Source organism: Numenius arquata, chromosome 3 (genome assembly GCF_964106895.1).
Source record: "Numenius arquata chromosome 3, bNumArq3.hap1.1, whole genome shotgun sequence".
Lineage (NCBI taxonomy): Eukaryota > Metazoa > Chordata > Aves > Charadriiformes > Scolopacidae > Numenius > Numenius arquata.
Genome location: NC_133578.1, coordinates 25,156,428 through 25,171,090, shown reverse-complemented (window position 1 = coordinate 25,171,090; position 14,663 = coordinate 25,156,428). Strand labels below are relative to the sequence as shown.

At 45.9% G+C, this 14,663-nt stretch overlaps 2 protein-coding genes across 2 annotated transcripts; both read right to left on the bottom strand.

Moving 5' to 3' along the window:
* Positions 1-631: 631 nt before the first annotated feature.
* On the bottom strand, positions 632-3,063 carry HOXD10 (homeobox D10). The gene is made up of 2 exons (XM_074145340.1): positions 2,322-3,063; positions 632-909 (listed from the first exon to the last, which is right to left on the bottom strand). Exons 1-2 carry the CDS (start codon positions 3,061-3,063, stop codon positions 632-634), a joined length of 1,020 nt encoding a protein of 339 aa, XP_074001441.1.
* A 7,735-nt stretch (positions 3,064-10,798) lies between these two features.
* On the bottom strand, positions 10,799-12,225 carry HOXD11 (homeobox D11). Its single transcript, XM_074145515.1, has 2 exons — positions 11,619-12,225; positions 10,799-11,034 (listed from the first exon to the last, which is right to left on the bottom strand). The coding sequence occupies exons 1-2, from the start codon at positions 12,223-12,225 to the stop codon at positions 10,799-10,801; spliced, it is 843 nt and encodes a 280-aa protein (XP_074001616.1).
* Between the last annotated feature and the right edge of the window lie 2,438 nt (positions 12,226-14,663).

The following is a 14,663-nucleotide window of genomic DNA, read 5'->3' as shown; positions in this document are numbered from 1 at the left end:
GAACCGCAGTAGTTTACAGAGTTTATTGCATTATACATGCGAACAGAACATGCACAAGAAGGACATATTGCTGCTGAACGACTACTATTCCACATATGCACCACAAGGAAATGTCTACAATGGAGAAGAAGGAAATATTCCATTTTACGAAGGACAATCTCTAAGTTCATTTGCGAGGATAGTTACATTATAATGTGCTTCTCTTTCCCCCCGCCCCCAAAGTTTCCCTCCCCTCTTTTTCTTAAAGTATTGAATGTACTCAAAACGTCATGGCCCGTGTAACAGCCCCACATAAATACCATTTTGTTAGTAAAAACATGAAAAAGTCACATTGCTTGGATGTTCGACAGTTCCAATAAGTTAAGACCAAATGATAATATTCAATAATAGTTACCCTGCATTACGATGAGAACAAAAATAAATTACACGTGCTAGGTTTTATATATACTCATCATAGTAATACATATTCACTTGCAGCGCTAAAAGAAGGACGAAGAGTCACATTCTATCAGAAAACAAAACAAAACAAAACAAAACTGGAAAATGCCGGGTTTTGCCAGAGTCTCTCCTGCCTTTAGCAAGTGGCGGTTCTGTGCCCATTCCTCACTGGTGCCCCCCCCGGGGTTAGGGTTTAAGAGAAGGTCAGATTAGCGGTCAGTTCCCGGATTCGGTTCTCCCTGCTCATCTTCTTGAGCTTCATTCTGCGGTTTTGAAACCAAATCTTGACCTGCCTGTCAGTGAGGTTTACGCTCTTACTGATCTCTAGACGGCGCTCTCGAGTGAGATACATATTGAATAAGAACTCTTTCTCTAATTCCAGTGTTTGGTGTTTAGTATAAGGACACCTCTTCTTTCTGCCACTCTTTGCAGTTAGCCAATTGCTTGTTGGAGTATCAGACTTGATTTCCTCTATCAAAATCAAAGAAGAAGAAGAAAAAAAAAAAAATCAAAAATACCTCAGGCTGTTAGAGTGTACCCTTGGCCATGACCCCTCCTCTGCAGTGTCTGGCAGATATGGTGGATGTGGGCATTAAACACAGCTAGGCTGAGGTGTGGGCACAGAGAGGGGACCTGCTGCCAGGCTGGGCTCGCCCGTCCTCGCCACACGGCACCCAGCCTTGCGGCCGCCCCGCTCTCCTGCCCCTGCCAGAAATGGGCTCTCCAGTTTTCAGCTGGCATTTAGCATTTCAACAATATTTAACCTGCCATCACCCCCATGGCCACATTTTAACGGGTCTAGCCTCGCCATGGCCGCCTCGGGCTCCCACCACACTTGCTACGAAAATATCCCAATTACAAAATACCTTCGCACTGTATTTTGAGGCAGCAACCCCCCAGCCATCAGATGAATTACACAAGCACACCTAGGAGCAGACATAGACGTTTTTCCAGCCAAAAAGATATACAAGAAATTAACATTCTCTGCTTATTTTTTTTTTAATTTCCTTTTAGATTCAATTTTTTCCCCACCAGAAAAAAATCTGCCTCACATCAACCTAGACCTGGGTTGTTAAATATAATTCAGATAAAAAGCATCCCCATGCACACGTAGGGCAAAAAAATCGACCTAGAGGTTGCAAAGTACATTTTGATAGGAGAAGATTTCCCGTTTTGGGATTCTTCGACACACGTCGTTCGAAATGAAGGTTTTAGTGCACTTTTAAAAGGAAAATAAAACCAGATTACCGCCACCTTTAGCTTTCAAACGCATTTCAAAATACTGTTACACTTTTGGAGACCAACCCAAGGTTATCTAAAGCACCACATTGAAATATTCCACCTTTGGACCAGGCAGACAGCGGGCTGCTGCTTTCATTGTGCATTTCTTTCCAACTTTACCCAGCCTGGTAGCACCTATTCCTCACCTATTTTAATAGGATCGTAATTAACTTTAAATGCAATCAAACCGCAGTAAAGCTCAGTGAAAAAATAATAACAATAATTTAACAAAAAAAATCTGCGAAATATTACGAGAGAAAAGTTGAGCTGGTCGTATTTTACAACCTCCAGACCTGCTTTTTTAGAGGTATGGGGCTGCTTTTGGCTGCTGCAGCGCATTAAGGAGCACACGGCTATATTCCCGGCATCAGAGAGGCGGTCTGCATGCACGAGAGAGAGCAGCTCTCTACAGAAAAATCTTTGGACCCTTTTGTGTGGCATTTTTTGCCTGCCAAAATCTTCAGAGACACAGCACCTGCAGCCCGATACTCCTTAGCATTAAATGTGATGGCTGTGATGCTCGTTAGTATATTCGAGCGTGCTTTATGGTGCTGGCGTGTTGGAGTTACACCACGGCACGGCTTAAACTCGGTAATACAGACCTTTACTCTCCTTCTCCTGGACTTCTGGGCTGGACACGGAGCCTTCGGGCAGGCAGCTCCGCTCCTCTTGCAACGTGGACTTGGGCTCGGGACTTTCCACTTGAGAGACTTTAGCGGTGCTGTCTTGGTTGTTCGGGTTTTCATTCATTTTCTTTTCCAGCTGAAGTTGAGCAGATATCTGCGGTTTGGAGCTGCCGCGAGGGTTTAACTGTAACATTACAGTTGAACTCGTTTCAGGGCTATTATTGTACTCTTGGGTTTTCCCAGTGGCGTAGGTCTGGCTCAGTCTAAAATATCCTGGGACGGGAACCTCGGGGTTCTCAATGGGGCATGATTCAGACACCAGCCTCTGGTAGGAAGGGACGTCTGCAGAAATGAGTTTGGATCTCTTATCGGAATACATGCAGCAATTGCTTTCTTCTTTAATATTTGTAGTGAAGGAACAAGTGGGGACCTGCTGTGTAACAGGTTGCTCTATTCGACAAGATCTGTTCGGGTCTGTCCAAGTGTCTACTTGAGGTATATAAGGATGTACATTCATACCCATATTTTGGTGATTAACTTCTCTTTTAGCCAGAGACGGAAGGAGTCCACAGGTTTGCATCCCATACGTCCCAATGTCTGTGCTAGGTGGCATATACATGCTGGCGCTGTTGGAGTAGAAACTGTCACTCCTGCACGCACTGATGAGAGAATCTACTAAAAAAGTATTAGCGGCAGGAGAGCTGTTGGGAAAGGACATTTTGGGGCGGAATTTGAGGAAGAGAGATTGTGTCCTTTGTAGGCTGACATCTCTAGGAAAACATTCCCGTGTAATTGCGGATGCCTCCGCGCGACCACATGACAGCCGGGCCAATGGCAGGGCCCGCCGCCCCGCGCCCCGCCGCCCCGCCGCTGACGCGCCCCGCCGCGCCGCCCCGCCGCGCCCCGCCGCGGTCAACAGCGCCCCCTAGGCCGCCGCGCCGGCACCGCACCGCCCCGCCGCGCCCGCGCTGCGGCAGCCCCCACAGACCCCCCCCACACCCTCAGCCTGCGCCCCCCCTGCACCCCTCCGCGGGCGCGGAACACACACACACACACACACACACACCCCCATAGGAAAAACCGCGCCTGCCCGCCATGGCTGCTGTAACACCACCACCACCCCCGCGCTTCTGACAAGTGCGGGGACAAAAGGTTGCGGGATTTATTAAGGCATATTAAGGAGAATCAGGGGCGATCAATAAAAGCCTCATCTACATTCTTGGGCTACTTGGTAATTTTCTTGCTTCTGAAGCTTTTTCGAGAGTTATACCCTCTGTTGCCGCGCACGGGAAGATATTTTATTAACAAATCAATCGAGACTTTGTAAAGGATAAGATTAATAGTTAAGATTTAGCATAATGGCGTTCGCGTTATGAATTATTGAAAATTATACTATTGATTTTTTCCCTCGCTGCTAACCGAGAAGGTCAATTTTTGTTTTAACACAAATCGTCAAATATTAAAAGCTAGACTTTTGTCATAACTCGAGTTTTATAGGGAGGCTACATTCCTAAAATTATTTTACAATGCTCTCTCCCGACCGCCTGGGAAAAAGAAAAAAGTGGGGTTTTCACTTGCCCTGGAAACTGAAAGCATCATAAAGATAATTTCTCCTTCTGTAGTATTGCTTATTAAAAAACATACAGAAACTCATATCCTCACTGCAACTCTTCGAGCAACTTTCTTTTTTTTTTTAAAGGAAGAAAGATAGATGCATCTGTATCATATATAAATATATATAAAAAAAAAAATACCGAAGGCAACAATAACAGGCTACATGGCAAATCAGATTTTCCCGTCCCAACAGTTCAAACGTGTTTTACTGTTTCCCCCACACACACTTTGTACCCATATTTACACCCGAAGCTATTACATTTCAAATAGTGATGGTAGAAACTGTTTATTACTCCTTTCCTCTCCTTTTCTTTCTTTCCTTTTCTTTCTTACTTTTTCTTTTCTTTCTTCTTCTTTTTTCTTTCTTTTATTTTCTATTTTTTTTTTTTTTTAGTTCTCAAACTGGAGCATTTCTTATCTGGGACGAATGCTGTCAAGGACTCTCATCCAGACAAAGTGAACTTGTTGATAATTTTTGTTTCGGATTCATCTGCCTGTTTATTTTGGGCCTTTCTCCCATCAAAACACCCTTTCAGATCACCGAGAGCAGGCAGCACGTGAAAGGATTTTAAAAAATTTAAATGCGTCTTTCACACAGCTGAAAACATGCGTTTTCCACCGGCGTGGGTTTGAATTTTCCCCCGTTTCCTGGCATTTGGATGTTTTGCACTTTACCGTACACTTTACACTGCTGGAAACAATAACCCTATTTAAAATTTCGCTGTGGCAATGAGACAGACCTTTTAAAACCTTATCGCAGCTGTTCAAATACAACATCATTGTCAGGTTAAGAGCCAGTCTCTTTTATAGCTGCAGTCTCCAGCTTCTGGGTTGCCGGAGAGTTTAAATATTACCTTCGTCATATTCGCTCGCTTTCGACATCTTTTCGCAGCATCCCCTGCGCCTGGCGCAGCCCCCTGCCCTCCCCGGGCACGCTTCGTCGCCACCGGGGGCTGAGCAGAGGACCGGGCGCTTCGGCGAGAAGGCTATTTAAGATCATGATCAGAGCCATTGCTAAGATTTGCCTGCGCCGGGAGCGGGAGAAGCTGCGGCGGAGCCCACGACGCTCCCTCCGAGCCCGGCGTTCCCCCCCTCGCTTTCTAGCAATTTCCTCTTCTTCAACAACAGCCCGGACAACCCACAGAGTTTAAAGAAACAAAATACTATTTTCCTTGACGCAGTTTAAGACTTGACTGTTAAATCTAATCAGGAATTTTATGCCCATCAAATGGCTCTTTCATAATCTTTATTTACACTTTAAGAAAAAGGGGTCCCAGAAATATCCCAGCTGAACTATCAGCCCAGGGGTTTGCAGCGGGTTTCGCTCAACAGTAAAGTTAAAACAATAAGCAAATTCTGAGCTGCTTTCCACGCCACCCTCGCTGGTGCTAGGGAAGATCACTCCTTGGCTCCTGATTAGACATGAGGGCTCTTTGATTTTTTTTGATTGAAAATATGAATTTCTTGCATGTCACTACACGGAAACTCAGATGATGGCTGTGAGAATAATGATTTAAATATCGTATTCGACACTGGCAAACAGCTCCGTAAGACCCTTCGCTCACGATAAATCATGTGGGTTTTTAAAAACGGGCAGCAATTTTTTATTGAAAATGAACAGTAGGAAAGTTTAAGTTTGATGTAAATAGAAGTTGAATAAACATGCGAGAGCCACTGGGGAACTGGGGACTTAGGATCTGGGTATTTAATGTCACTCTTGTTTTAAATCATATTAAAATGGAATCAAGTAATTAACATTAATAAATAAATCAATATTGTGCAATAAATGAGATATACAATCTACATTAATATAAAGGTTTTGCTCTCAGAGCCCCATATTTTTCCGAACGAGGGAGGAAAAAAAAAAAAAAAAGCCCTCAACCAATGGGTCCATGCAGATGTAAATTACTGTTTGTAATAAAGCATAGGTGGACATTACAGTTTTCTCCTCTAGCAAATGTCAGGGCTAAAAACTTGAGGTTACCAGACGTGGCAGCAGGGCTTAATTTTCAGTGCCTTATCTTCCTAAACCTTATTACTGGTGATATGATTATTCTTTGTCTCGGCTGTTCTGAGGATTCTCATAGTTGCAATTTGCTGTGTTTGTGTCTCATTATGGGAGGGGGATGGGAGAGAAGTACGAATGAGGCTAGATATTTTGCAGATGCCTTCAGTAACAAAGGTATTGCGAGAAATATCTTACTTTCAAAACAGACGGGAACCCAGGAAGCTTTTAGTAAAATTCCTTTCATTTACTCGATTTCAGCATTTCATTTAGGGTGTCTTTAAACGCGCGGTTTGTATATTTTATGCCACGCTGTTATATTGCAGGGAGATTGAAGAATAGTTTTTATTTAAGCGAAAAAAAAACTGGCTACGATATTGTGTCCTTTCTTCTTTTAATAATGCAACTGTCACGTTGCCCAGATTTCTATGTGCCATATTTTCATAGAAAGAGTCGACGTCTGGGCTGAGGGCTCAGATTCCCTGGATTTTTTTTCACCGAGGGCGGACGGGGGGGTTGGGGGGGGGGGGAAGGGCGGGAAACATGCTGGTGACATTATGCCTTTTCCTAAATATGAAAGCTTATAAAATAAACAAAATAGCACACTGGCCGTTTCTCCAAAGGTGTTAGATCGCACAGTAGCACTGACTGTACTCCCGGCTTCGCCCAAAGCCTCAGCCCTTCCCCTATTGTATTTCTATATTTCCCTGGACACAGAAGCGCGTATCTGATAAGATGAGATTTTAGCGTGTAGTTTGGTGGCCGGTTCTGCCCTCAGCCTCGGTATTTGGGCTACACATTTATCTTTCGGCAGATTCCTGCCGCATTTATAGTTTAATCAGAAAATAAGCAAACACCCTTTTCGTTCTCCTTAAAGGACAAGCCCAAAGACATTTTGAAATAGCTCACAGCCTTTTCTGTCTAAAGGAATAAAACAGAGAGAGGGGCAAAAAAAAAAAAAAAAAAAGAGAGAAAGAATAGAAGATATGGTAGACTCTGACAGAATCATCACATTTACGTGATGATTCAAAAAAGAAGAAAGCGGCGTTTCCATATTCCAGTATTTATTATTTTTTTTTTTTAATTAACAACACATCCTGTCTCCCATCACTCGTTCACGTTCGCTGAGACCGGCCTCACTGTAATTGCGAGGGGTTAAAGCACCTCGTACGAAGCCTTAATGGGGTTGGGATTGGTGTGGGCTCTCACAAGGAGCCTCTCACGCCAAGAAAAACAAACAAACACAAAACCTTCGCTAAACGTTTCCCTCTCGAAATGGGTATCTCCACCGAGAGACAAGGGGATTTTCCTTCGGGCTCCGGCTGCGCCTGCAAGGGCTACCTTTGGCGTCAGGGATCCCGAGGATTTCAGATTGTACAATGCCATTTTATTACCGACGGAAAGGCTATTTCTAGGAAACTGTTAACAATGAACTTCTAAAAAAAAACCAAACCCAAACCCCATCCCCAACAACCCAGCAGACAAAGTGCCAACAAATGCTTTCACGAGAGACGGGGCTTTAAAAAATGCGGAATATGGCTGAGCCAACGTGAAATAGATTTCGATGAATTCTGCAAATAAGCAGAAAGCAGCGAAGTCCTTTCTTTCTTCAGATTCTCATCAAAAGTGCGCAGTGGAGGGAAAAAAATGAAACAAGACCAGAAAAACGGAACATGCTCGGTCACTGGAGAGCGTCCAGGAAATTCATAAGCTTCGCTTTAATTTTCTAATCTCTAGTTTCATTTTAATAGATCTCCATAGTACTTTTAAGGAGAGGGATTTCATTCAGCAATGCCTTGGCAAGGTGGTGTTCGAATATTAAAAATATCTTTTTTTTCGCTTTAGTCTGCCTCTCTTTAAAAAAATAAGCACTCTCAGGATCTAACGTTAATCTCGCCTTTAAATAAAATATGTTTTTAAAATTATGATTTCTGTACCTAGAGGTTTATCTAAGAAAAACCTCAAATAAGAATCGAAGATAAACTGGAAACGCATGGTTTTTATATTACTTTTGTTCCATCCGCGTTAAGGCTGACCTTAAAGAACTAAATAGATTTTCGTTCTAGGGAACGAATTCTGAATATCACTGTTTTTTTTCTTCTTAAAATTATGGGATTTTTTTTTTAAAGCTCGAAAGCATTATAAAAGATTACGACCCAAAAAGAAAAAAAAAAAAATCTTTTAAAGTGGCATATTTCTCCAGCACGTCACGGTTATGGATTATTTGTTTAATAAATCTTTTTGATGCTTTATTTTCTCATTTGGAAGGCCCTGAAATCTTATCGTTACTTATATATTAGATATTTTATTAGCAGTGGAATTATTATTAGAGGGAGAGGAGAGCTGAGCACCAAGAGTGCTGTGGGCATTGCAGCGCATGGGCGCGCCCTCCTGTGGCCGATGGCCGCCAAGCACCAGGGAATTTCCTCCCCTCCCAGGCTCTTTCTCCTCAGCTCAATTTGCTCTCCGTCATGGATTTCTTCCTTTCTTTTTTTAAATAGAAACTTAAAACTGCTATCATTGAGCATTTATGCAAGATTAATGCTAGGGAGTTTCGGTTTTCGCGGCCCTCTTTTGCGGTGTCTCAGCGTTTTAAAGGCGGAATAATCCGCTAAGAGACACCGTTAAAGCACTGCAGGGAACGGAAAATCAGACGACTCGTTCTCGCCCTGCGGATTAAGGCTCGGGAGAGACAAGAGAATTTTGCTATAAGGTCAGGCGAAATGCTCTGAGAAATTCCCCGCGACTTTGCGCCTTGCTAATTAATGGGCTTTGTCGGCAAAAGCTGCATAGAAATATCGTCCTCCTCCTTAAACTACAAAGCAGTTCCTATAGCCCCCGCGTTATTCATTTTTTTTTTTTTAGAAAAAAAAAAATATATATTTTTTTAGAGCTAAAGAAAAAAAAAAAAAAAAAAAGGAGATTTGGGGGGAATTCCCGGGGCGCGGAAGAGAAAGGCGAGGGAAGCGGAGAGCCTGCCGTGTTCCGGCTGGCGGGGACCGGAGCGGGACACGCTCCCCGCACGCCGCGGAGAGCTCACCTCGACCCAGATGGAATTTTCTCTGCGTTATGATGCATTTGCTAATATGGCAAGCTATGCGGTAATAAGTGTGTGTGTGTGTGGTTGTGCGTGTGTGTGTGTGAGAGAGAGAGGGGGAGGAAGACAGAGAGAGAGAGAGTGGGTGGTGGTTGAAAATAACAGAGAAACCTTAAGGCGCCTAATTATTCAGAAAGGTTAAAGGTGATGACCTTGACATTTTGGAAGTTCAAAGGCATACACTTATGTTTTTCTTGCTAAAGGGTTTAAAAATTTTTTTTTTTTAGTCATGCCTCCATCCGCTTCCATTTATCCATTTTTTGAATTCTCGGCTTTTCCTGACTTATTTGGGGTGTTTTACCTTCCCTGCGTGCGACCGTAGCGAGAGCCGCTTCGTCCTATTCAAAAAAGGCAAATTCTTTTCTCACTCCTCGCCTTTATTGCACATTGCGGAAATCTCTTTTTCACCCACCAGAAGGTGTATAATATAACCCAATTAAGCTGTTTAGAACCTCGAGTTTTATGGTGTTGTCTAGACAGTTCAAGGTTTTGTAAACAGCCCAGCCAGGTCACGCAAGATAAAGCGCGGCGAGGCGCGGAGCGGACCTCCGCCGCTGCCGGCCCCTGCGCAGGGCCCGCCGCGGCCGGGGCATCGGGCTGCGCTCCCCGCTCCCGGCCCAGCTCCGCGCTCCGCTCGCCCTACCGAGGGAGGATTTTTAAGAGATCCACCCCTCTGCCTCCCAAGCTTTTTTCCTTTTTTTTTTCCCTTTTTTTTTTTTTTTAATTTTTTTATTTTTCCCCCACTAGTGCCAATTGTTTATAGCTCCCTCTTGTCTGACTCGCTCCGAGCCCTCCGTCTTTCTGTCTTACCCTTCACTCACTAACAAGTAAACAGTCATTGGCATTGGGAATTCTGGGCTTACTGGGAGCCTGATCAGTTTAAAAAAAAAAAAAAAAAAAAAAAAAAGCAAGCAGCCTTTTTCGTTGCTTATAGTAATTGTAGCACCATCAGCAGTGATGCTCTGCAGACAGCCATGTTGGCTCTGCCTCACAGCGAGCAGGGAAGGTTAGGCATACCTACAAAGGCAGAGTTAGACATCTAAACTATTATTTATTTTAAAAGCATTTAAAATAACCCGACTAGGCTTCCTCCCGTTACTGTTTAGCTGAACTTGGCTAGCCCGGGAAACGCTAGCATCCTTCGGAGATGGAAATCCATACAGTGCACGGAAGTTATAACCTTAACTTTACTAGAAACCATTTATTCACATGAAAAAGACAGTGGCCCATGCTTTTGGATGACAATAGAAACATATATATATATTTTATATATAGCGAACGTACATTTACCATCTCTTAAATAAACCGCATTCACTTAAAGGGAGGAAAGTGTTATCCTAGCTCAAAAGCAACAACACAGCCCCCCCGAACTCAATGAATTGTAAGCAAAAACTACCAGACACACTGCAGGTCCATTGCTGGTACTGTGGGAGAGGAATAAAAAGCACCTTTGGCGAGAAACACTTGAGAGTGGACAGTTGGATTTACCCTAGTTTTCCCTTATCAGGAATCTGCTCCGCCAAGCCCCGAAATCTCCAGTGGCCATTCAGTGTGTGGAGTTGCACATGAAAATGAAACTTTGAGTTCCGCAGGGTGGATGTGTCATGTAAACCAATTTACTTTTGCATTCAGATGGCAGGTCACGGAGACCGAGATTTGTTTTTCTTCTTTCTTCCTTTCTTCTTTCTCTCTCTCTCTTTTCTAATTTTTAATTTTTTCCTTTCTTTTTTTTTTTTTTCAAAACAAGGGATTCCCAGTGAAATATTGGAGTCGATCTCTGTTCAGTTTCTTTTCTTTCATCCTTCGATTCTGGAACCAGATTTTAACTTGCCGGTCAGTGAGGTTGAGCATTCTGGACAACTGCAGTCTTTTCTCTTTGTTTATGTACACGTTGAAGAAAAACTCCCGTTCCAGTTCTCTTATCTGATATTTGGTATAGGGACACCTCTTTTTCCTTGATCGCTGGGGAATTGCTGAAATTCAAGAGAGAAGAAACTGATTTATGCTGCTGCTACGAACACGCTCAGCTAGGAAGAGATCAGAGACTTTGTCAGTATCCCATTGCCTGGAAAGCAGCCCTCTGGCAGTTGAAAAAAATATTCCTGGGGCTTTTACTCTCTGGGTGACTTAGCAAAAAAGCGAATATTTCCCAACTTCTCCTTAAAAGACAGCACTTCGAGCAATACAGCGAGATATTTAAATGGGCTGGAAAAATTCCAAGTTTCTCAAACTCCTCTCACCCACCCACACCCCCCCACCCCACCCCAAACAAACGAAGATCTTAAGCTCTAAACCGAAGGCAGCTCTGAGCACTACCTGTGAAATCTCCCCATCTCCCCCCCGCCAAATCAACAATTTAATAACAATTAATATCCTCTTCCAAGAATACCTTAAGCCCACCTAAATTGGTTTCCTATCGTAAACACGCTTTACAACGGTAAAGGAAATCTTATAGGATATATAAAATCCTTTGGATGCTTATAAAATTGCACATAAAATGCGGCTTGACAAAGTGTTGGCCTTGTACTCTTGCCCCCAATTTACTGCTGATACCTACCTGAACTGTTGCTCTTCTCTGCAACAGCCTCACCAGAAGGGGAATCGGCGCTGTTCGCTGGTGTCACTTTCTTCTCTTGGCTGGAAGGTGTTTTACTGCAAGTGCTGTTCTGGGCTTTCAAGTCGCCCTTGTCCGCGTCCCCCTCGCCCTCGGAGTGCTGCTGGTACGGGGGTCCGGGGGCTGTCTCGTAAAACTGGTCGAAGCCTTGCGGCAGGATGCCGTTCCTCCCCACCGAGCTGTAGAAGTTGGAGGCGGCGGTAGACGGTCCGTGGTGGCCGCAGACAGGGTCCGTTTTGAATAACATTTCCGTCCTCCTGTTCGCAGGCTGCAGAAAGTCTCTGTGCATCACCTCTTCAGCTGAGTAATAAGGAGCATAACTGCCCCTATACTGCCATTTGCTGCGCTCTAATCCGTATTCCCTGAATGCTACTTCGCGCACAGGTTGGACATGAGGTAAATTAGAAGAATAAGGAAAAGTCATTTGACAGGACGACGATTGCGACAAAAAAGAGGGTTTCGTCGAGAAATCTGAGGGTGAGACGTAATAAGCGCACCCTGGCAGATACATATTGGATGTGCCGTGACTGCAATCGTCAAACTCAGTCATGTCTTCCTTTTTGCGATTGCAAGCAACCAGGAGGCTTCAATGCATTGAACAAGATCCATCTATTGCACAAGAGGGTTTGGACAGGATCAACTAAGAAAAAATCCCCACCGTGTGCTGACGTGCAATTCATCTTGATTGATTCTAGTGGTAATTATGTCACGTGACGCGATGTAGAAATGTCCTTATATCTATATCAGCCCCTCGGAAAGGCTCCTAAGATCTCTCCAAAGAGCCCTCCCAGCACGGAGAGACGAGCGCAGCGTTTGTACAAATATAGCCGGTTTTTCCCCCCTCATCTTTCCACCGGGCGATGAGATACACGTAGGTGGTGCGGTAATCACCTGGGGCCGCGCCGCCCGGGCAGGCTCCTGCCCACCGCCGGAGCCCACCGCGGAGCCCCGCGGCGCGCAGCCCCCCGCCCGCATCGCCCCGCATCGCATCGCCGCCCAGCCCAGGCTCCGTGGGCGACGAGGCGGGGGTGTACACAGCCACCCCCGGGGAAGGTAGCCCTGCCGGCCGGGCACCCGCCGCTCGGAAACGTGATAGTTCCTCGTTAGAGGGAGCGATGCTGGCTGGCCGCCGCTCAGGCAGAGGATGAGCGGGGTGATGGTTCACTCAGGAAAGCCAAGTCCCATTCACGCGTGCGAGTGGCTCTGCCCGCCCGCTTCCAGCAATCCACAGTTGGCATCAAAATCGGTCACGAAATTCAAAGCCTGAGTCCCGATCACCTCGTTTTTCCCTCGCTTATGAGCCCAAACACTGCGCGCTTGTGTCAGGGCGCCAGAGACAATCTGAACCGAGAAATACGGAAACAGAACATCTCTCAGTAGCCGGTTTTATGAAAGGGAGACACTTTCGGGCTCTTCTGGAAGGTAAAGGGCTAGGGCAGGAAGAGAAGTCCACCAAGCACGGTTTCCTTGGGAAGCAGAGCAGCACACAAAGTGACCTCTGTTCCCGTGCTTCCAACTCCCACCAAAATGTTCATTTTCATTGGAAGGGAAAAGCAGGGTTGGGAGCGGGCGACACGCACAACACCCGCCAGCCCCTCGGCCGTCCTGCCTTCGAGGGCTCATTTTTTGCCAATTTTCTTTTTCTCCTTGAAATATGATTTTGCATAGAAGAGCACAAACCGGGTCACAAAGGCTGAAAATAGAAGAGAATAAATAATACGCGCCAGCAACAGCCGTACGCTCGAGCAATCCCTCATTCCAGAAACGTCTGCCAGCTCTCTATGGGAATGCCTTTTTCCGCCACTGTACAACATAGCCAGAGTAGCCCCGCCACATGCCGCTCTCCAAATAAACCCGAAATCTGGGCGAGCTCCCCACGCCGAGCAGGGTCGCCCCCTGGCCACCCAGGCAACCCCTGGGCGCTCCGGCCAGGCGGCAGACCCCGCATCACCTCCAAAAAGGCAGCCTCCAAATCCCACAGCACCCAGAGAGCCCGGCAGGTAGGGAACCGGCCCCAAAGCGCCGCGGGCAAGTAGGGGGAAGGCCCGGGGGCTCCCCGACTCTGCGAGGCGGCGGTGCCCGCGGAGGGCTCGGCCAGGCACTTCCTGCGCGCCCCGGGCTCCTCGTTGCGGAGTGGCTCCGGGGGCGGGAGCCCCGCACCCCGGGCTGTGCCCCGCACCCTGCCCCCCGCCCTGCCACCACCGACACGGCCCCTCCTGCATCCCCCGGCCCCCCAGAGCAGGCGAGGTCTGCCCAAGGGGCTTCCGCACCACAGCGCAGCTTGCCCTTTCTAGAAATCAAAAGACCAAAGCCAGGCAAATTAGATAAAATTAATTCTTTTTTTTTTCCCTTCTTTTTTTTTTTCTCCCTTTTTTCTCTTCCATACAGCATGAAATTTTTTGCCTTGGTGCCTTGCTCGCAAACCACCTCAAATGCCACACATTGCTGCCAGCAGATAGACTCTCGCAAGGTATCACTAGAAACCAAGGCAGAAAGCCACCATTCCCTCCCTTTATCGGTAACTTTCGAGCCTTCTCGATTCTGCTGCAACACATGAACAACCTCCTAAAAACGATGTCTGCGCAGTTAAAATGGCTTCTCTGTCACTTACCACCCTGAGCTTGCAGCAGAGCAGGGCAGGGATCCGTTTGGATTGTGCCCCCAGGTTTCTGATCGCCTAGATCATCAAGAGACATGGCTCTGGGAACCTATGGTGCTTCGTTTTCTTTACCGTTCAAACAACTAATTACGCCTTAGCCAGAATACTTCACCTTTCTTTCGATGCAGCAAGCCTAGTATCAATTAAATTTTGGCTCAGGAGCCAACTGGTTTCAACTAATTCAAGTTCAAAGACATGGCGACGATTTGTTAATACGAAAACAGCCCTTTTAGGAAACAGTCCCTTAAAAAGCCATCTAATTTGGGAAACGTGAGACCAATATCGCAGTAGAGACCCCGCTGGAATATGGCAGAGCTGGGGGTCCCCGC

What these genes read in the sequence shown, in the direction of transcription:
- HOXD10 (XM_074145340.1), bottom strand. Translation starts at nt 3,063, where the DNA reads ATGTCCTTTCCCAACAGCTCTCCTGCCGCTAATACTTTTTTAGTAGAT. An exon ending in CCAGGAGAAGGAGAGTAAAG is followed by an intron (nt 910 to 2,321) that starts GTCTGTATTACC and finishes TGATTTTGATAG; the next exon opens with AGGAAATCAAGTCTGATACT.
- HOXD11 (XM_074145515.1), bottom strand. Translation starts at nt 12,225, where the DNA reads ATGACTGAGTTTGACGATTGCAGTCACGGCACATCCAATATGTATCTG. An exon ending in AGAGAAGAGCAACAGTTCAG is followed by an intron (nt 11,035 to 11,618) that starts GTAGGTATCAGC and finishes CTTGAATTTCAG; the next exon opens with CAATTCCCCAGCGATCAAGG.